This window comes from Sinohyriopsis cumingii, chromosome 14 (genome assembly GCF_028554795.1).
Source record: "Sinohyriopsis cumingii isolate HCF-2022 chromosome 14, ASM2855479v2, whole genome shotgun sequence".
Taxonomy (NCBI): Eukaryota; Metazoa; Mollusca; class Bivalvia; order Unionida; family Unionidae; genus Sinohyriopsis; species Sinohyriopsis cumingii.
The window spans coordinates 26,312,867-26,334,927 of NC_142974.1; the positions used below are offsets into that span (position 1 = coordinate 26,312,867).

General features: G+C 35.7%; 2 protein-coding genes across 2 annotated transcripts; both read right to left on the minus strand.

Annotated features, from left to right (window-relative positions):
* Positions 1-12,611: 12,611 nt before the first annotated feature.
* LOC149783462 (uncharacterized) lies at positions 12,612-14,917 on the minus strand. The gene is made up of 2 exons (XM_089933122.1): positions 14,335-14,917; positions 12,612-13,079 (listed from the first exon to the last, which is right to left on the minus strand). The coding sequence occupies exons 1-2, from the start codon at positions 14,888-14,890 to the stop codon at positions 12,646-12,648; spliced, it is 990 nt and encodes a 329-aa protein (XP_089789248.1). The 5' UTR covers positions 14,891-14,917; the 3' UTR covers positions 12,612-12,645.
* A 5,888-nt stretch (positions 14,918-20,805) lies between these two features.
* LOC149783463 (uncharacterized) lies at positions 20,806-21,832 on the minus strand. Its single transcript, XM_089931726.1, has one exon. The coding sequence runs from the start codon at positions 21,817-21,819 to the stop codon at positions 20,917-20,919; it is 903 nt and encodes a 300-aa protein (XP_089787852.1). The 5' UTR covers positions 21,820-21,832; the 3' UTR covers positions 20,806-20,916.
* Between the last annotated feature and the right edge of the window lie 229 nt (positions 21,833-22,061).

The following is a 22,061-nucleotide window of genomic DNA, read 5'->3' on the forward strand; positions in this document are numbered from 1 at the left end:
ACAAGAGACTGTTGACACATCAGTACAGCGCTGACTATTACAGACGTCATCGCCTTCCATTTCTGACTTTTATCGGGATTTGAACTGTGATTGACGTAGTACGTTTTATCGATAGTACTTGCGATTTAATTTTGGATATCTTTTGGATTTAATTCGCAATACCGTAAGTTAATTTTCTCATTATCACTTTTATTTTTTGAAATTTTTTTTTTACTTGCAGTTGTTATATTTTACAAGGCTTGTTGTCTTCACTCTTTTCTGTTACCTTTTTTAAGAGCATGGACTCTTAACAACACACACACACACACACACACACACACACACACGGTTTTAAAAGCATCCTATTGATGTTGACTTTATGTGGAGCAGGCATGTTTTTTCCTAGTTTGAGCCAGCGTATATTAGAAATAGCTGTAATAGCTTAAAAACGTGATAATGTCCTCTGTATATAAAACAAAACTTGCGTTGTACATTTTGTTTTGTTTTTCTTCTTCTTTCCTCAATTATACTTACCAAGTATTCTGTAAGAAAGATAGCACAAAGTCCCAAAATTTCAAACTTTCATACCATAAAAATAACAAAACAAACTTACCTCTTACGGCCTGCAACGTTTTTACGTAATTTGTTTGTCCTTATGGTGGTGGTGTACTGTGCTGACTATGTCATTGCCATTTATATCCATCTCTCTAATATATATATATATATATATATATATATATATATATATATATATATATATATATATATATATGTGTATATATATATATATATATATATATATATATATATATATATATATATATATATATATATATATATATATTTATATGAAGATCACATCATTTGTAAAGACACTGATAAATTCATTCAAAATATTATTAGCATCAGAGACTTTTTCTGATTTATTTACCATGTCAATTATTCAGTATAAAAAGAGAATCCTCCATCCAAGGTGTGCTTTTGAATCAATTCCATGAGATTATTGGCACGCGACTAATTGTAAGCTGCTCCATATGAAGTTTTGAAATTAGTCTAAAGTGTGCGGGCCATATTAGTTACAACGATTTCCAAGACAACCCTAGGTACTATAGAACAACTCATATAACTGATGTACGCTCTCTGAGTAACTGTTTGCAGCTATATGTGTCATTTTGATTACACATACCTTTTAATGACATTTATTCACTTTATTTTGCGCCGTGTCCATCAAAATGCCATAGAAGATTATTGCATAAATTCCTCGAAAAGTGCATAACTGCCAATGCAGTGACAACGTTCTTCTACATTTTAGACACACCAAGCAAGCGGTATGATCCCGTTTAAACCGGTTTTGTCGCGCACTATGATGTCAGAGGGAACGCGCCTATGGTTGGGAAAATGTACCATAAACATTGATAAACAAGGCTAGGGAAAACACCGACAGGAAATAAATGGCACACATGTTCAATAAATCTGAGTCTTATGTAACTTCGTAGATATCTTCTTTATGTTAATTCATGTCTTTTATTTCAGTTCGTAGATATTTTGCCATGATAAATAGTATATATTATACACGTTAAAGACAGCAGAAACGTTGCTGTCAATTAAGATTATTTTAGTTAAATTTCACATCATGCTAGATTATCGTTTTGAAGAAATGTCATATGTACAAATTAATAATACAATTTATTGTATGTTACTCTTCTATAGCATTGAAAGTTGAACATTCATGCAGGAGATTAAGGAAAATGCATGCAACTCTTCTTAAAGTGATCGTACCTAGATTTATCTTGCTCTGATAATAGTTCACTACAATATAAACTTTCTTGACGCATTGTAAACGTCAATAGCGATCGATATTTTTGGTCTGGAAAGTTAGTTATGACAGTTAATGTACAGATTACTAAACAATTGAATAAACTTTGTTATTACTATATTACGATTCAAATTTAAATCTAAAATATCATTTAAAAATAATACCAGACTTTTACTATAGAAGGTACAGAGGACACTGGAAATCAGATACACTTCAAAGGTTAATGAAAAGCGTATATGTAACTAAAATCGACTTTATATCACCAGAATGACCTTGATTTTCATATTTCACCAGTTTCGATTAGGTAGTTTCCCCAATTATTAAAACTCTTTTTTATGTGATGCTTCCACTCAAACCAGCGTTGCTGTGTTTCATAAAATCACAGTTAAGGTTTAAGTTTCATCTTTCGCGTTTGAAATTAAGAAATTTGTGAAAAACATGCGACTGCCCACATTCTGTATTAGCTAGTTTAGAAATAAGTACGCCATTTTGAATTATCTTTTTACGATGTTAAGCACATCCACACGTTGTTTCATATGGAGGAAAGGATACATAGTCATGATCTAGTAATTTTAGGTCTACCAGATTGTAACAGAGTGGATTTTGCAGATGTAGTTGTAACATACTGCGATTTTAAATTGAAGTATGCGATTTTGTACCGAGCTATGTCCGTGGCATATTTAAAGATGCTAATGCTTGAATACTTCTGGTAGGGATTTGATTGATTATTAATGAGGTTCCGTTTGATAATAATGTCAGTCGAAACCGAACAATGGAAGATTGGGATTTATTTATCGAAATGCCCAAGGTTGATATGTTGCGGAAACAGTGTTCTTCTTATTATAATATTTGTTATCAGTTGAAATTTTGCAGAAATAAATACATTAACGCAAGCTGGAAAATGTTGAATTTTCGAAACCCTAGAGGTGCCTATGTTACTAATGGCAGTTAAATAAACTTGTATTCTGCTTGGAAAGGTTAATCCAAGCTAACAATTCAACTTTGCAATAACATTACAGCAACGTTACTCAAACGCACGCTGAGGCAATGTTGTCATATAACGTTGTGGCAACGGGATTTGGTGAACACGCTGGAATGTTGCTACAACGTTGTTGTTTAACGTTACAAAATAACATTCATATAACATTATGACATCATTCAAATCCTATATTAAAAACTACATAATGATGGCTTCTTGTGATTGTGATACCCATATTACCCAATGCTATCAAGAAAGTCCAAAACTTCAAATAATCATTACAGAAATGTCACCATTACCATCAGCTAAAAACGGCCAGAGATATCAGGACTTCACTATATTTTATGTCAGGTCTGCACTATTTTCATTTGGGACGAACTAAACATCGCTAGGAATCTGACAGTAATCGAAAAAGTAGATTTCAGATAACAGGGCACGGACGTACACAAATATCACAGATACTGTACAAATTTGGGCACTTGAAAGACAGTGATGCAAGATAACTCTATGTAAGTAGTTCTAAGTCGCACATATAAAAATGCACTGGGCACTGAACATAATTTTTATTAACTGTTATGATAAACTGAATACAATTCCAAAAACATTTAATAGTAAAGATACCTAATTAAGCAGATACAAGTGGGTATGAAAAAAGCTAACAGTTCAACATGTATTTTACCATCACTTTATTTTTTGGTTGAATTTCTGAATTTTATTAAGAGTAGAAATCTTAACTAGTATCATCCTCGGCGAAGTCAGACTGTGTCTTGTTCTACTTAGGCTATTGCAAAATGAAAAACAAAAATGCTTCAACAAATTCATGACATCTCAACAGTACTTACATATGCAGAAGTCAAGTTAACTAATGTAATGAAACTTTCTTCGCTGTACTTATGTTTCCCTTAATATTACTAAGCAAGGTACGATGTTAAATTTTTCACACACGATGTTAAATTTTTCACACACGATGTTAAATTTTTAACACACGTGTCAATTCAAGCAAGTTGATGTTGAAATCAATTTCCAGATAAGCAAATTATTTTTTTTAAGATAATTCACTTCAGTAAAGTTCAAGTAGAAGCAGAAAAAGATGATTATAAATTGCAGTTGTCTGTATTAAAATTTCGGTAGACCCTGGCAGAAGGATATGCATATAGAAATGCATTCACTTTTACAAATACAGCACCCAAAAATACAAATCGAATTTAATATCTATGAAATAAGTGCATAATATCTGAATATTAACTGTGTAAATTAAGCAATAGTACTTGTACAATTGGTGATTTGTAAGTTATGTAGCGGATCAACTAATGTTTCTGGTATAAATGAAAAATCCATGATATTGTTCTTGTAATTTTCTTTGCTTTCTAGCCTTATGACTTTTAAATTGTAGTAAAAAAGGAATTTTGTTAATAAGTTAATTTCAAATCAAATTTAAGATCTATCGTTACTTTCAGCTTATTGCTCTGCATAAGTATCATTCAGAAAAACGACAATTCACTCACTAATTAATTCCGAATATTAAATAAATTTAATGACGAAAAACAACACGGTATGCACAAATAAATCTCACATGCTTGCACATATGGTTGAATAATCCAAGAACGTTTAAAGAAATGTGTGTGCTTCCCCCAAACATATTTAGAGTCTCAAAGGTAGGGGGTTCCTACCGCAAAATTATTTTGTTTTAATGATACTGTTGGTATGTATACATGCAAATTTGAAACAAAGATAGTTATGAACATTTTACTCAAGAACTGTTGGAATTATAGCCTATTGATTGAGAATTATACATGAGAAGTTAGGGAGAGAAAATGGATCTAGGCTACTGTGATACCAGTACCAACAAGAAATAGGAACGACTGCCCTTTAGGATCTTCGTGGGTTTACGAGGAGCAATACGAGCTAACTGAGTCGTGTGTGCTGGAAAACTAGTTAAGTATAATATGATGTTCTTAGCCCGTCGTCAGTAATTGAATTATTCTGAAAGTGAGGAACAATTAGGTTCATATAAAATCTCCAAATGCAAGCAGCTTAATAAAAAAAGACATTTTACCAAACTGTATATTTGTACATTGTAATACCATTTAAATCAGTGCATGCGAAATCGTAACAACACTGGTCTACAATTTTTCAAAAGTATTCAGGTTCACATATAAAATTTGCTGTTTATTATAGATTTTAATGTGATGAATTCAAAATATGACAATTAAATAAAGTGTTTTCATGTTATGCCTATATGGCAGAGTTTTAATCATAAATTGTTAACCTTGGTCTTTTCATATGTTGAAGGTTGCTTTTCATGGTAATACTTCAACATTATTCTTGTTCATGTAACTCTTTAAAAAGCAAAAACGGGTTATATAAAAAATGTATTATGAAACAAAAGGCAAAAAGCTATTATGTATATATAAGTACATAGTTTAGTCTTCATTCAGTGTCTGCTCTGCGTTTCTTGGGTTGTATCGTGTATTCATAAAATGGAGCACAACACCTCGTGTCACTGTCCAGCAAGAGCTCGCAAGCATAGATGGGCACGATTTGCCCTGATAGCTTTTCCGCCCTGTTGCAATGTCCTGGTGAAATTGCTCGCTGTACTCATTACTCACTGCTCCACAGTTCGGTGGAAAACGTCTATATGATTGTACACAAAATGTATCTACAATTAATATGTTGCAACCATGGCTTTGGTATGCACTGAGAAGATTTCCCACCAACTCCCTTTAGTTGTCTCCGTTGTTGTTTCCAGGAATGTTTGTTGTCACTCACTGGAAGGCTTTCCATGCCGTCTTTCATTGCCACGCAGTACACGGTCAAATGCATCATCATGAAGTTCACGAATCTGAGGACCAACAAAGATACCTTTTTTAACTTAGCTTCACTTTACCATGGAAAGTTTCCACGGAGGTACTTGCAAGCTGCTTGTGTTTTTCCATGGCTTTGACAAAGTTTTTCATTAGACCCAACTTGATGTGCAAGGGCGGTAACACAACCTCCTTGATTCAACAAAATGTGGATGCTGAACGCTTTTCCTCCCATGCCCCAATGAATATCGGAGATGGCCAATCTCTTGATGTAGTGGAAATCTCTCGCACGACTATCTCGTTCGATGCGAAAACAGCAGTACTTTGTGTACCCAGTCTGCATACCAAGCAAGAGAGCAAGAACCTTCAAATCGCCACAAAGCTGCCACTTGTTCATAGTTTATGCACCTCAAAGGTTGTTTCTTGTTATTATATGTTTTCTTCATATGGACGCATGAAAAACTGGAATTTATGGCAAAACATCGGCATTATGCAACAAAACAGATTTAAGACATGTCTTCGATGAATCAGTGAACAGTCACCACTCAACTAGATCATGGACGATGTTGGGGGCTGCCGTTACACCATTGGTGTTGTTGCTGGCTACAAGATCGCCTTCCACGAAGAAGAATGGGACAAGATCCTTTTGACGGTCACGGGACAAGGAAACCATAACATCACCTGCCAGAATATTTTACTGTTCTAGTTTGGAGCATTACATCTTCCTTATTCTTGGATGTTCTAAGAACCTGACAAGATCATTCAGTTCACCTTTTTGTTATGAGGTGTGGTTCAAAGGAGGAGGATGGGAGAAAATATAGGTCATGTGACATTGATGGTCCAGGACTAGAAGCTTCATACGTTTCCACTTCCTCATCTGACTCAAGTGAGAATGATTATGATGCGTCAGGAACCGCAGTCCTTCTGCTTTGGGTAGTGGGCGTATATCTGATGGAATGTTTGGATAATGCACAATCATCTTTTTCTTCTTTAACACACACACACACACACACACACACACACACACTTCGCAAATGGATGCATTATGCAGAAGTAATAATTGATGATATGATCTGTTGCCTCTCTCCAAATCATTGGCACTGCAAAATGCTTTACGTTTCCTGTTCAACCACTGAAGAATATCTGTTTCTCAAGTGTTGCATCGTATGTGTGGCCCACCTCTTGTCCTGATCTCCATGTTTGCAGCCCAAAACATGTAATAGGCTTTCTGAACCATTGTCGCGGAATTGTATAAATCCCTTTGCTATTTATTAACTGCATGTCCCGGGTTCAATTTTTGTGTACAACGATATCCGAGGCGATTTATGTATATTTAACAATATTTTGAAACATTGAGTTCGTGTCATCCTATGCCGCACGTGAGCAGTCTACTTAAGGACTTAGAGATCTCCCGCTATAGAGGTATGTGAGTAATTTATTAATTTCTTATGTATATTGTAGGTACATGACCACGTTTATTTTTGTATATTTTCAATGTAACTCCGGTTTGCCATATCATACTGCAAATATTTATAGGTTATTTCATGTACATGGGAAAATATGAACGAGTTTATCGGAAGAAAATACTGCACTACTTTGGAAGTGCCGTATTTTCCCATATAACTGCAGTAACCTTTTTATTATATTCTCATTGTCTTATTCTGCTTAAGGCTTACTTATATAAACAAAAATACGTTACAAGAAACAATGTAACTGAATGAATGCCGTATTCCAAACTAAATATACAACCGCAGCTTCATTATTACATAACAACATTATTAATGCACACATAACTCCGCCCAGATAAATTTGAATGAATATGCATGGCAACAACTTTCCCACTTGATCTGGAATGAATATAGTTTGGTATTTGTTTCTTTCTTTCGAGTCTGTGATTATGGACTGGATTTATATCTGACAATTCCACAAGAAGCGAGGGAGAAGCGTGAGTACATCTGCAAATATGGTTCTGTTTCTGCCATTAAATGTTTGAAGTCATTATGTGGGAAAAATATTACGTCTTTCAATTGCAATTATCAAAAAGACGATATGTAATTTAATGCTTATTTGATTTTGGGTGCAGTAAGGAGGGTGTAATTGCACTTGGAATATATTTGAAATTACAGTCCAATTTCGAAATGTGTAATCAAGATTGAGAACCTATGACATGGCTCATGTAATTCGGATTTGCAGAACTAAGAAAGTACATTTTGAGGAAATTCAGAATGTAAAACATTAAGTATATTTTTGTCCTTCTTATTACCAGCTAAAGAAGACAAGTTTATACCTTGTCACTTGCATGTTATTTGCAAGGACCCTGTCTTGCGTCTACTGTATAGCTAGCCTAAAGCCGAAACATTGTATCGAAAACGTTAACGCGGAATATACCAAATAAACTGGTATGTGGCAGTCTACGAAACATCTGCTTTAGTTCATTCAGGAACATATTTCGCCAACCAAAACGTAACGTTCCTACTACATGATTTGTTTACAAATCAAACGTGCTGTCGTCTGCGTCCATTCTTTGTTTACAATATAAATTAATCCCTTTGTGCACGTGAAAGCAATATGAAGGTGTGCAATATCGTAAATACCGAACGATTCTGACAATGTAAAGTTAACGGAGAAAACAAATGAGCATAAAATAATTTATATTCTTGTATGTGACTTAACAGGAGATCTATATTAGGGATACAGTTGTCTTTAATTAAGAAACGTCTAGTACCATAAGATTCTTATCGGACACAGATAGGTTCACTTCTTAACCTGTTTACTGCTTTGTAATATTGTACCGATAATGTAATTTGCATGGCTTACCGTAAATAACGTCATTATGTGTTATCGTATATGATCGTTTAATTCTTAGTACAAAGAGGTCAATTTTTATTTGCAGCTGATACAAGTTTATGTAGCAGCTGTATAGCTAACCTTAAAGCTGACCATAGCAGCTGTAGAGCTGACCACATATCAGAGTTGATGGGATAGCAGCTGTAGAGCTGATCAAAGAGTTGGCCATGTTATCTGTAAAGCTGACCATTGCAGCCATAGAGCTGAATATAGAGCTGACGACATAGCTAGTTGAATAGCAGCCGTCGAGTTCATTGAATAGTGTTTTGCTGGTTGAGTAGCGGGTGATCGGATATTGTTGACCGATTGGTTGGCGCTGACTGCTTGATTGACCAGTGTGACTGGTAGCCAAGTATTCTAGTGGCGGGGTGTTTTGTGTAACTCTATACAAGTATTCTTTTAGCCGTGGGCTAATTTGGGGATTGTTATACCCAGTATTTTGGAACTGTAAAGATATAATGTAAGATATCTGTCCCATTTTTACATCAATTTACTATTTAAGTAACGCAAATCATTTTTCACTATTTGAGTGAATACGTCATTTTTACCTAATGAGTAAAGCACATCATTTTTGCTATTTGAGTAAAACACATCATTATTTTCGTCTTGCGAAATTACTGTGAATCATTAACATTGGTCCTTGTACTATGTTAGGTCATTTACTTGTATTCACATTTATGTTACATTATCAGGTTCATGAGGATTGTTGTAATCTGTCCAATAACTGGATCTTATACACGCACGTATTAATCATATCTCTTCTTTTATTTGAGTCATTCATCAATAAACATTGTATTTGTATCAACCATCATTAGTGTTTCGTTAGTAATCAGCAGTGATTTAAGCTTAGTTATGATTGCATCACCTATGACTTCTAGGAATAACATGATGTGATTCATATTATATATGACGCAATACCAGTTTTATATTGTACCATTCATTATTTTGCCTAAAAAGCAAGTACTATCCAAATCCAGTCATAGAATTATTCATAGATCTAGTCAAAGTTTTATTAATTTCTTGTTTAAACTGACATCCCTTCCCTTTATAAATTGCTTATCCGCCGCCGTTCCCAAGTCAAGGGTCGTATATCTCAGTATATATTTTAAGTTCTGCATTCGGTGGACATAATTCAGGTTACACGACAAACTATTATTCCAAGTTTAGATAGGCACATGCCCAGATAATACATTAATTGACGAACATGACTGATTACAAAATTTATGGAAAAATACTGATATCAAAAACATCGTTCAGCAATTGTATGATTGGAAGACAATATTCGTCTTCATGTTGTGTATTTATTCACACCGGAAAGTAAGAATCAGTTTAGACTTCTGACAAACAAATACACCAGCACTATTAAATCAGATGTCAAAGTTCTCACTTTACCCTGAGTTAGAATACCTGTCAAGTTCTTGGCAAGCCTGACAATACGACAAATATTTATAAAAACTGGTTTTATTTGCTTAAACCAAAAGAAAAAGGAAAACATTTGTGAGCAGACATCTGACCAAACAGGAATGTCTTTCCTTCAATATTTGCTTCTCATTATATTTGTCTGTTTGTGGTTCCTTCTAAATGTAATATTACATGTTTTTTTTCTTCTTGTGTTTTCCTTATCAATAGTTGCATATGTATGTATAATAAACGGATGGAGGGATGGATTAAGATTCGTTTCAGGGAAATTATTTTTCCAACCAAGGATCTCACGTTGGGACGACTATCAAGAAAATCAATATCTTTGTGAATTTGTATTTAGTTGTTGATATTTGGAAAACACTGCTTGGGAGGTGGGTCCACTAACTTTTCTCAGAGAAGAAATGTTTTGATAGCGTTTAACCCGTACAACGTCTTGCTAAGACAAAACGGAATGAAACAAAACTATAGAACATTTTCAGTTGGACATTAGACATTCAAGACATAGTTAATTTTTGCTTAAACAATGAGACAATTTTGTATCTAATGTATGTTCATAACATTTAAACCCTCAATGTATTTATTTCAGTTATGGTTCATAACTATTTATTTAATTTGGTAAGTTATATTGTTTCCCTTCTGCGATGATTATTGCAATTCTGTTTAAGCATGATGCATGGCAACTCCAAAAAGAGTTTACGGTAAACTTAGGAAAATGAATCGTTTTGCAGTTGTCCGTATCAGAGAAGTAGCTGCGTAATCTTAGACAATGTTTGGCAGTCACACGAAATAACCAGTTAGAACTAGAGATTATTTTATATGTGTAGCATATGTATGAATGTATGTATGTGTGTATGTATATATGTATGTATGTATGTATGTATGTATGTATGTATGTACACGTGCGTGCGGGCATGCATGCATGCATGTATGTATGTATGTATGTATGTATGTTCCAGAAAGTGCGGAGGCATGTGACTATATTCATCAAGTGACGTACATACATATAACAAATGAGAAGGATGAACAAAGGATAAGACCGGATGGATGGCAGTTTGTGTAGGCATCCAAATTCAACTTTAGTCATAATGGAACAAAATGTAATATGTCTGTGAATCTTTTTTGTCAATAATGAAGTTCTGCATTTCATTTTGTAGTGTAATGTTTGTTTCTGATGTGTGCTTGAGAATTATATATTGATGAGTACAAAATCGTTAAAAATTGGACAAATGTTTCATATTTTACCGACCTAGTGACCTTGTCAATCTTTACAAGTTCCTTTATCGGACTCTGTCGCCCCAGAATGGCAAAGTGGATGCATTCCAATATAACACCACACGTTAAACTACGCATACAATTGAACCGCTCCTCCTTAACCGTTTGATGTTGATTTATGCATGCAATCTCCTTAAATGTAAACCCTTTGTATTATATACAGCAGAACTTTAATTTTCTCATGCTTTTCCATGACTTGCTATTTTTTTATGGGTAGTTTGTTTCCCTTAGTCGTAACGCAGTTGTTTTGAAATTTCCTTGCAAATTGTGCACATCAGGTTGACACATATTTGATACTGACACTCATGTCGCTATTATAAACAAACATGAAGGATTTCAGTTGATGATCAAACTGCACATCATTATTTATGGACTGCTCAATTTTCAAAGGCAAATTAAGATGCACAATGATGCAGTCGGACCCAGTATATTTTAGGAAGCCTAGAAGTAAGAGTAAACAAGAATTGGGTTCTTTGTTATTATATTTTTCATGTTAGGTATGATTGGTAAGACTGGGTTATATATGTTTTGTTTCGACTTATTGAAACTATACATATATTATGGTTTTTGCTTGAATGTATGCTAGTTTGAAATTCATTGCCGTGTAGTTTTTGTGCGCGTGAACTGATCAATATATTTGTGTGTTTGAATGTGTCTGTGTGTTTATATGCCAAACAACCGATTTCAAAGCATGCTCCAAATCTCAGTAAACGTTTGGACGTGCAATAGGCAAAATGCCTAGAAAGAAACGAAATGTCATTTCGCGCAACCAATGGCTTTGTAGAAATATTTAGGGTTAATACAAAAATAACTTGTGTCTTGCTTTCTTGAGGTTTTTCTTTTTTGTAGAGCAGCTCTAAGATCAAATCGCAACATTTCCCTTTGCTTGATGACTTGACGATTTAATAAAGAACATCATAAATAAGGAAGGAAAGTGGGTTAATTAAACGAAGGCAATACACGTGAAAGTGCTGGGGGGGGGGGGCTGATTTGGATTTTTAACCTGGCTGTCATATCGCTACGATGTCTGCAGTGTGGCAGTTTATAGGTCTGTCTAGGTCTGGGTCATCATGCTGCAGACATATAGCATCATGTACCACCCAGTCAAATTATCCTGATACCAGGCCGACCAGATCTAACGCTAATCTCTTAATGTTGTGCGCCATGCAAGGCAGCTGCTAGTACCATTTTTATAAGATTTTCAGATTCGAACCCTCGACCTCCCTCATCCGAGGCAGGCGCTCAACCACTTAGCTGTCTGATATATGAAAGAAAGGTAGATTTATATAAGTCTAAGTTAGGGTTTATCCACTCATTTTAAAAGTTGACAAATTCATAATAATAGCAATTCAAATAAATTGAAATAATAAACACCTCTTTAGGATGACCCATACCCCACTCCTCCAAGATTGATTGAATGCGCTGAATGCATATATAAAACCATTACACCAACTGTATATCTCTAAAGATAAATGAACCCAGATAATAAGACTTTCAAAGTTCAAGTTTTATTTCCCAGAGTTTGTCTACATGTAGAGGAGCCACCCTGCAAAAGAACTTAGACCGTTGCCGTGTATTTCACCTGAGAACGCTGGACCCGAACCGGCGAACATTGATCCGGTTCGTACCCATACCTCATTTCCTTTGTGAAGCTGTAAAACTGCTGTGTGGCTGTCTGTCTGATGAGAATGGATGTACACTGAATCGGGGAGAATACTTTGTATCAAATTACCGTCTTTCACAAGTTCGAAGAATTGCCACTTTCTCGGTTCTGACATGGCGCAGACATGAAACACGTATACCCCATCTAGCGGAGCAATGAATATTCCAGTGTGTGGATGATATGCTGAACCAGTGTTGGTTATAACAGTGTTGAAGATAATTGGGTGATGCTCGCCAAGATTCCTCATGGTGGTTGATAATGTGGTATAAAAAGCGACACGTTTGTCCTGAGTTTGTCCTGTAAATTAAACAGTTTTGGTCAAATACGGAAATTCCAGTTTAAAGCCGCGTTGTTAGATCATTAATCTCTAATGCGCTCTATCAATCTTAAGTAAGAAGTAATCAATATAACTTCTACATTTAGAACTTAGACATTTTCTTCTCCTGACGATTTACTTCTTTTTTTAACACGTCCGAAATCATTATCATCATTCCCTTTTGTAACCGATTTCTGATAAATGTATCACCCTGAAAATGTTTCAAATTCAAGTCCGATATGTCGTATGCAAAAGGTTGTTGACAGTACTTCCCGTTTCCTGTGATCTAATCGGCACATTCTTTGTTTCTGCGAATTTCTACCTAAAATTAAGTTATATCCCATTGTAGCTTTCTAACATATTCAGCACATTCTAACCGTAGTTTCTGTTATTTAATAATTTTACTTCCAGATCTTTGTGCAAAGAAGGTATTGCAAAATGAATATTTGGACAGCGCCATTAATTTTCAGAGCTAGATTTCATGAAATTTGACGTATTAGGTTACTGTATAAAGCATGTGTTATTTTAAATGTCAAAACTTATATTGTGGATCACATGATTTCCTGTATTTTCTCCGCATTTTATCATTTAGTGCACGAACATAAGCAGATGTAATCTTGTTGGTTTCTCTTACTTCCGGTGCACATTGTCAGCACTATGGCTTATACCAAATTAAAAGTTTATTGGAAGACATTATTTTGCACAAAATAATAATTTGCATGCAACCATTATAAATATTGTGTAATTTTCAAGGCGAGGTTATTAGTCTGAATAGATTTCAAAACAACCATTTTGAAAATCTATTTGAGGGCCTAATAAATAGTTGGTTACATATTTCTTTTTCACTAAGATAAAGGCAACTAACTATATTAGCTCTGGTTGTGATATCACCACTGTATGCGTTTCAAACGAAACCACATCCTATGTAAAACAAACAGAGAAAGATAGGTATGTTAGACAGATTAGATACATAGATAGATTAACAAGCGACCATTAGATCGAAACAATAGTTTTATCGCGTTCTCAAGCAGCCTTTATATCGAATAAACAATTTGAGTCGTGTGCATGAAAGCACAGAAATTAAGACTAAACCATGTTTTATTCTAGTTGTTATAGAATATTTGGTGAGCTAACACATGGTGTTATGCAATCGTTTTTATACGTTCTACTGAATTCATAATGTATTATACCTATCTCCCTTTCTTCACAAACTAGAATATCTGGAAGAAATCTTACTAGCATGAAGTGGTTGGATGAGATTATTCTCCCATGAAAGATTCCTGTTGCCATTATCTTGGTCCAGTGGTGAAGCAAATTTGGACTTCCCCTCAGTTCTCCCTGCGTTGATTTTCACCTTCTGCCCTCTACTCGCAGTCGTGTAGTTTGTTTGCGGTTGATTTGGAAGCAAAACGTGTTGGTGGCTTGCATTCTCTTCAGTGGATGTTAGACTAACAAAGGTTCCCTTACATAACCTCTCGAGCTCGACATTGTCACTTCGAAGATTTTTTATCTCCTCTATTAACTGTTTCAGAGACGAGTCTTGATTTTTCACTACGTCTCGGAGTAATTGGTTTTCTTCCTCTATACGCCTAATTTCTACTTCAAGAATGCGGAGCCTTTTGTTTAATACACCGTCACCAAGTACGATGTCTTCGATTTGAGAAAGCCGTTCGTGTAAACTTCTTTCATGCTTGTCAGTTTTGGCATTCCCTTCTTGAGGCGGCAATGCAGATAGTACAACAGAATCACCAACCGCACATAAAACTGGTGCAAGATACAGGAATATCTTCATGTCAAATGTTTCCAGACGTGCGTCTACGAGGAATACATTCGTGTCTATAAATCTTATATTGCTATCTCAATGACCTATCTCTTCCCCATTTCAAAGGGTCGCCGGCACATTTGAGAGGTTATCTATTAGTTGTGAAATCTAAAATGTGGTTTCTTCCTTGGAATAGATTAAGGATAGGATGATACAATTTAGAATTATGGTGATTCTGCAAATTTTAATGATAAATCACTAGATGACAATAAGCATATTCAGCAGGTGTGCTAAATTGTTTGCTGATTCAAGAGCAATATAAAGACGTTGCTTTATTTGCTTGCATGATGGTTTTGTCTAGTTCAGCTTCTACTATGTCGGTAACATATGGCATTTAAGCTCAATCATTGCATATCTCTCATTTTTGGGAAGTATAAAGATAACCAGAGGATTAAACTTAGCAAAACCTACCTTCATTGTGTTCTGAGCGTTTCCTGTACGCAATTGGACCGAATCGTGTGCGGTGTAATGGTATCAACAATGGTGTGGGTATCCCCTATGAATGATTTGCATAGCTGGATATACATGACCTGTCTGTTTTATCTTTCATTGGAAAGGTTATTTGGGATTGATTACCCAGATGAGTTCATTCAGCGGTGTGATTGTACTGTATATTGATTATGAAAAGATTGTTGTTAGGCAAAACAAAATCAAAGTTGTTAGAATCAAACGAAATGACACACTGAAGAAAATGCTTTAAATAGTCAAAGTACCCAAGAGCGTATTTTTGTTAAAGAGATAAGCAAATATTCTTTCTCTGAAATCGTATTATTTTCATTTTCTGTCAGTAAACGTGTAGTTTTTGCTCATGGAAATATCGGATCTCCTGACAATCCTTATCCGAGTCATCCTATTAAAAAGTTCATTTTCCTTTATATGATGAAAAAGGAAGACAAATATGATTAGAGGCAAACCTACAGCAGCAAATGGTGTGTTCAAAACGTAATATTTTCCGGTGTCAGGCAATAATTTTAGTCATATTTTCTGCCTGAAACATTGGTAATTGTATATGGATTTACAAATTTTCTAAATGTCAGCTTGTCCCTTTGCACGCTGAAAATAAATGTTTACTTGCCTTTGGGAAAAGTGAGCTTGCCCAAACTGGTTTCCAAACAGCCGGATCTGTACAGGACGCAGATTACAATCAATCCCATAAATAAATTTCATTTGCATCCTTGCAGAAAGCTTCTCAGTGTTCATGTAATGTGTTTTATATACCCTCTAGTACAAACTAATAACGGTTCACTGACTGTTGTATCTGTACTTTTATATGCTAGTCAGAAAGAAACTTAATCTTTAATAGTCTTGGACAGCACCAATCTTGATGCTCTACCAGATATAGACATTACAAAACTTTGCTTAAAGCATGAGATCTGATAGGGTCTATCCTATAATTGTGTCCTATGGAAAATGGATATGCTATCCCGTTTTGGTCCGATCAGTTTTGGGGCATTTTTCTACAGCGGCTGCAGAACATTAATTTACTTGCCGAGTCGTTCTACCATGACGAATCATTAATTAACGTTGCTTGAAATTTACTTGCACATTTATCAGTATCATACAGCTTTTTCTTTTGTAAAACTGGTTAATTAGATCTAGAAACTTCGTCAAGATTCCTGTTGTTGCCTACATAAGATAGTAAACGCATTTGATCAACTACATCTGGAATAATGAAAGCTTAACTCTAAAATGATTGGTGTTTACTCTCCAAAGAAAGATTTATGAACACTTATTTTGCTAATTTACTTAACAATATCATATAATCACAATGAAATAGCCGACATGCATCAAAATATTTGACAAGGAGACTTTATATAATCGAGATTGAGAACACTTATTTATATTTTATCCATTTGAAGGTTTGCCAATCAGTACGTGCGTATCGGTCTCCTGTTAATTACCACATAAGCAACAAATCAGAAAAAATGCTTGTGGGTATTACGTTCTAGGTTCATTGGGCATTATTTGAATGAATTCTGGTAGTTAATCATTTATTTCCAAACACAACTGCCAATGCAATATCACAAGTTATAGTATTAACAATCAGAGTCTTATTCACCTGGGGCCCCAAGTGGCTGAGTGGTCTAAAGCGCTCGCCGTTAAGGATCACTGCCATCTCACCTCTGTCTGCGTGGGTTCGAGGCTCGGGCTCGGCTAATGTGGGTATGTGAGAAAGCTTGCCGGTAGCTTCTCGTGGGTCGGTGGTTCTTTCCAGGGTTTTCTCGGGTTCTTCCTCCACCATTAATACTGGCCGCCATGTATAGCCTATCTTGTGCTGAAAAATGGCGTTAAACCCCATTACAACAACAACAACTTATTCACCTACCTACGGCGACAATCATCAAAACTATCTTTATGCTTGGCCAGCTATCAAGCTGCCCGAGGCTCGGTTAGGGATCTGAGCGTGTGCTAATCCTAGATATGTGTAAATATTACGATTAAAATGTAAGTGATACGATAGAATACCAATATGTATTACTTATTTCTCGTAGTTATTTTCTACGACTTGATCACGGTCCCAGCCAACAAACAAACCCTTTGACATGTTTCCAGGATCCTTCACACTTGAAACCTCAATATGCATCCATTCACTCACTCAAAAAAGTACTAAAATCTTCTGAAGTCAGGGGCTCGCATTCCGAAATGAAATCATCTTTTTAAAAAAAGTCATTTCTGCTACTACTACTACTAATAATCATCATCATTGGCGGCTCAGCCTCGAGAGACCATGCGAATGAATTACTGGGGTTGCTGTTACGCTCTTCATTCTCTCACGTTTCTCTGCCACCAACTGGCCTCTCCTCGCAGCAGCGACTGCTATGCCCTTGCTTTACGTCAGTCTTGAGCTCTTTCGGTCCTCGGCCAGCACTTCCCAGCCGTTGGGTGAAATGTCGCTTGCCTTCATGTCCCTCTTGCACACATCCTTGAGACGGAGTTTGGAGCACTGATTCTTCTGGTGCCAGTGGACATCTGTCTATATAGGATGGCATTTGACAGCCTCCCATCCTCATCCTTCGTGTCCCAGCCACTGAAGGCAGCATTTGCTCAGCAGGGAGTACATGCTGGGTGTACCTGCACGCTGCAGGATCTCGCTGTGTGGGACGCGGTCATGCCAGCTGATTTTCAAGATGTCTTTTAGGTATCTTAATACTACTACTGCTACTACTACTACTACTAATAAAAATAATATAACAGCAGTATTTTATGATACACAATATTCATACACGTGTTTGTTGCATGTTTGCTTGCAAAGTCATATGCTGGAATGTTATGGGTGCATCTGATAATAAGAATGCTGTCTGTAATACCACCACAAAAATGAGTAATATTATTCCATTCTGATATCCAAATGTAATAGCAAAGGATTAATAGTAAATACATATTGCCTTATAAAGAGACGAGAAAATGGCATCCTCTGTACTATAATTCTGGAGCCAGAACCCAATCTGTAATACAAAATTAGCCACCATCTACTCCTGTACAGAACCTGACATGAGGCTCAAATAATGAGTGAACGGTCCATATTGGTTAGCATTTGAATGTTTCTCACACAAGTTTATAAAAGACTCCTTAAAAAGGTACGATTGATGCAATGACAAGAAAGGTTGCAGATCGTCCGTTTATCATTGCAAGATGAAGAAAACATAGCTTATTCAGAAATCCCATATCTCTTGCCGTAGGAACAAGCAGTATATGAGATGATGGAGCAACACTAAATGAGGATGATCCTATGAACCTCTATCAATTCAAGTTTTTCTCGAGTTTAGCATTAGATACGTACAATAGGAAAATGTGTCTGCTAGGGACGGTTACAATGTATATAATAATCGGTAAATACTGGCAGTTGAAACCAAAGTATAAAGAAGTATATGTAATTACTGAAAACTTTCCATCTTGACCATTCCTTGCCTTTCCTGCCCAAACTGTATATACAGAATAAGTAAACTGGTGTTTCAAAACATCTGAATGAAAACATTAAACATATGGTGCAATAAATGGGTAATATTTCATCCAGTAACAAAAGAAACAAAAATTGAAGTCATCTGCATCCATGTATGTACAAATTCTTACACACGAGAGAGAGAGTCAATGTTTATGGTAGTCTAGAGGGTATGAGGCCAGTTTGTACTGTCTAACAGCATGACGGAATGTCAGTACCTCAGTCTATCACGCTGCAATTTATGAACTACTTTTCGGCAGCATGTTTGTTTGCATTCCTCAGATCAATGCCATGAAAGAGGACTATAATATATATCTTGTCCAACCAATTTATGTAATTTTTTTGCGAAATTATGTAAAATAAAAATAACAAAAATATGTACTTTTTCAAATTGTATTCATCTTATATCATCACATTCTAGTTTAAAACAAACATTGGCCAATACTGAATTAAAATTGCACAAGGGTTTGAGGACTGAGAGTTGCATCACAGCTGGAACTGATATTAACTACAGTTTATGGTAAAGTCGGTATTTCAAAGTATATTCTGGAAGTATGAGACTCCTCCAGTGGGATGAAATAGAAAGCCCTAACTACTGAGGAAGAAAATACTTACACAACAAAAGAACTTATCTGTGCACAGTATCATCATTTTCATGATATAGTAGTTACACTGACACAGTGTAAAAAAATATAATCTACTAGATTAGGATCGATTGTGAAAACAACTTATTATTTTATATATTTATGTATGTCTGTTTTGGCTGGCTGATAATTTTAAAATTAATTTATAGGGGTTGCAACAAAAGAAACCAAAGTATGTTTCATCTTGTTAGCAGTGCATTGGTAAAAGGATTTGGCAACACTTATGTCAAATAAACATTTGAGCATATGGTAAATAATCTATCAGGACACAGTATAATTTTCACACACATATTAACACCAACGTTTACATATTCATTTACGAGTAAAGGGTTAAGCGGTACTGTTCCTCACAACATACAGGCACTTGATCCAGGTCTTATATAGAGTATTATTATTATATGCTCACGTTTTCTCCGTTAACTTTACATTTTCAGAATAGTACAGTTGTTTCTGATACTACCTGGTTTTTTACTGCAAGACATGTGTGTCTAAAACTAGTATTCTGTATTAGGAACTACTTTGTAAACAAACAATGTACATTCATATAGAAGACATTTTAGCGTTTGGCTTATTAAATCTGTTTGTGGATGAACTAAACAAGCTATTTCGTCCATTTGCAAACAGAGATAAAAATATAGTTGACGATGTGGACGTGAACAGTGAGACTGAAATCAAACTTTCAAACAAGCAAACCACGTGACTTTTTCAATGTCCTCAATAAGCATGAGATACGCAGTTATTAAGAATACCATGCTAATCATTTAAACAGTTATTTCTGAGAAATATTCGAAACTTCTCGCAAAGCGAATGACTCAGACTATGACCAGAGCTCTCTAGGGTCTATAGAAACATCATAGAAAAGCATATTGTGGCCAAGGGCTATCACATATCTATCAGAGACATGGCATTGTACAATTCAGTCTATTTCTGTCATGCACACAGGTCATACACTTCCACAACATCGCATATTCCATACGACACAATGAACCTGTCCATATTTTTGAAGAAACTAATTGTTAATGGATTCCTTTTCTCTTCTTTCCTTGACACCAGGGTCTTAATGAGATTCCCCTCCGCTGATATCTGCTGGATACAGTTAGATGAGTATCCACACAAGTAAATGTTTCCTTCTCTATCAGTGTCGATGCCAGCTGCTCTCTTCAAGTCCTAATCCGTGTAGGTGCTGAGAATATCCAAGGTCATATTGCAGGTGACAAGTTTGTGCCCAGTGTCATATGAGATATACATTGTCGAGTAAGTTGTATCCATTTTGATATAAAATGGTGTTAAGTGTTTGTCACTTTCATAACCATGAGGCTGGAAAGTCCTGATCTCCTTCCCATCCATGTCCAGGATCAGTACACTATCTCTATCATTATAGGTGGTGATCACCAAGTGATCCTTCATTACTGCTATACCACAGCACTTAAGCCTCGTTTTGATCTCCTTGACATGTGCATCTTGTCCTTAATACAGATAAGCTGGACTGTTTTCTGAGAAGGAAATGTCACAACAATCTCGGTGTCAGATAAACAGCACGCAGACCATGGGGAAGCCTGAAAAACCATGCACTCTTGATACTTATAATCTTGTTCAAGCATCTTAATTTTATAATTACTGTAGTCAACCATGAGAATTCTGGTATCTGATAAATGCACAATGTCAGTTATGCGACATGTTTTAGTATCTCCCGATATTCTTACATTAATGTCTGCCACATTTACAGCTTTCCTATCCCTTAGTGGGGTTCTGTTGGACCTACTCACCATCACAGCCTTAGACCCTTTTATGGAAATCTCTGGACAAGGAGAAATATCAAATTTTGTGTGGATTAAACGTACTTTCCCTAATTCACTTATGGCACTTACTAAAGTCTGGAAAGTTTTATTAATATTCAAAGTAAGTCTAACATCTTTTATTTCTGTCTGATACTCGAATATTGCCAGGAAGTACCTTTGTTTGTTTTGGTCCAAGTTATGGGTCAAAATTACCTTCTGGACCTCAGACCCGTGCTTCATTACAAGTTCAAGTTGAGTTCGATCACTGTCGATAGCAGTAATCAAACTTTGCCCCTTTGTTTCTTGCATTTGCAGGCTTACATTTTCTGATTTATAATTACTTTCAAGATAACGAATAGCCTCATCTTCAAGTTTCTGTAACTTAGCAATCAGTTGGTCTTTAAGGGAGTGGATCTGTTGTACAATGTCTTCCTTGTCCTTTTGAATGGTGTCTTTATTCACTTTGATCTTATGTGTTATTTGTTTCAAATGATCCTTAAATTTAGCTAGATTTGCTTCCACTTCCTTTGATTTCATATTAATATCAAAAGTCTTCATCATGTCATCAACAGTCAACAACTCTTTCACATTTTCGATGTTCTAGAAATCCACAAGAATTACAGCAAAGTGTACTGTGATCACTGCAGAAAAATTTGATACGTTCAACGGAATGCCTGGGACATGCCTCTATAGTGGCCAAGTTCGGCATCACACAATCAAACCCATTGTAATTATTTATGTTGATGACTTCATGCTGACTCAAAGTTGGAAAGTCGTCA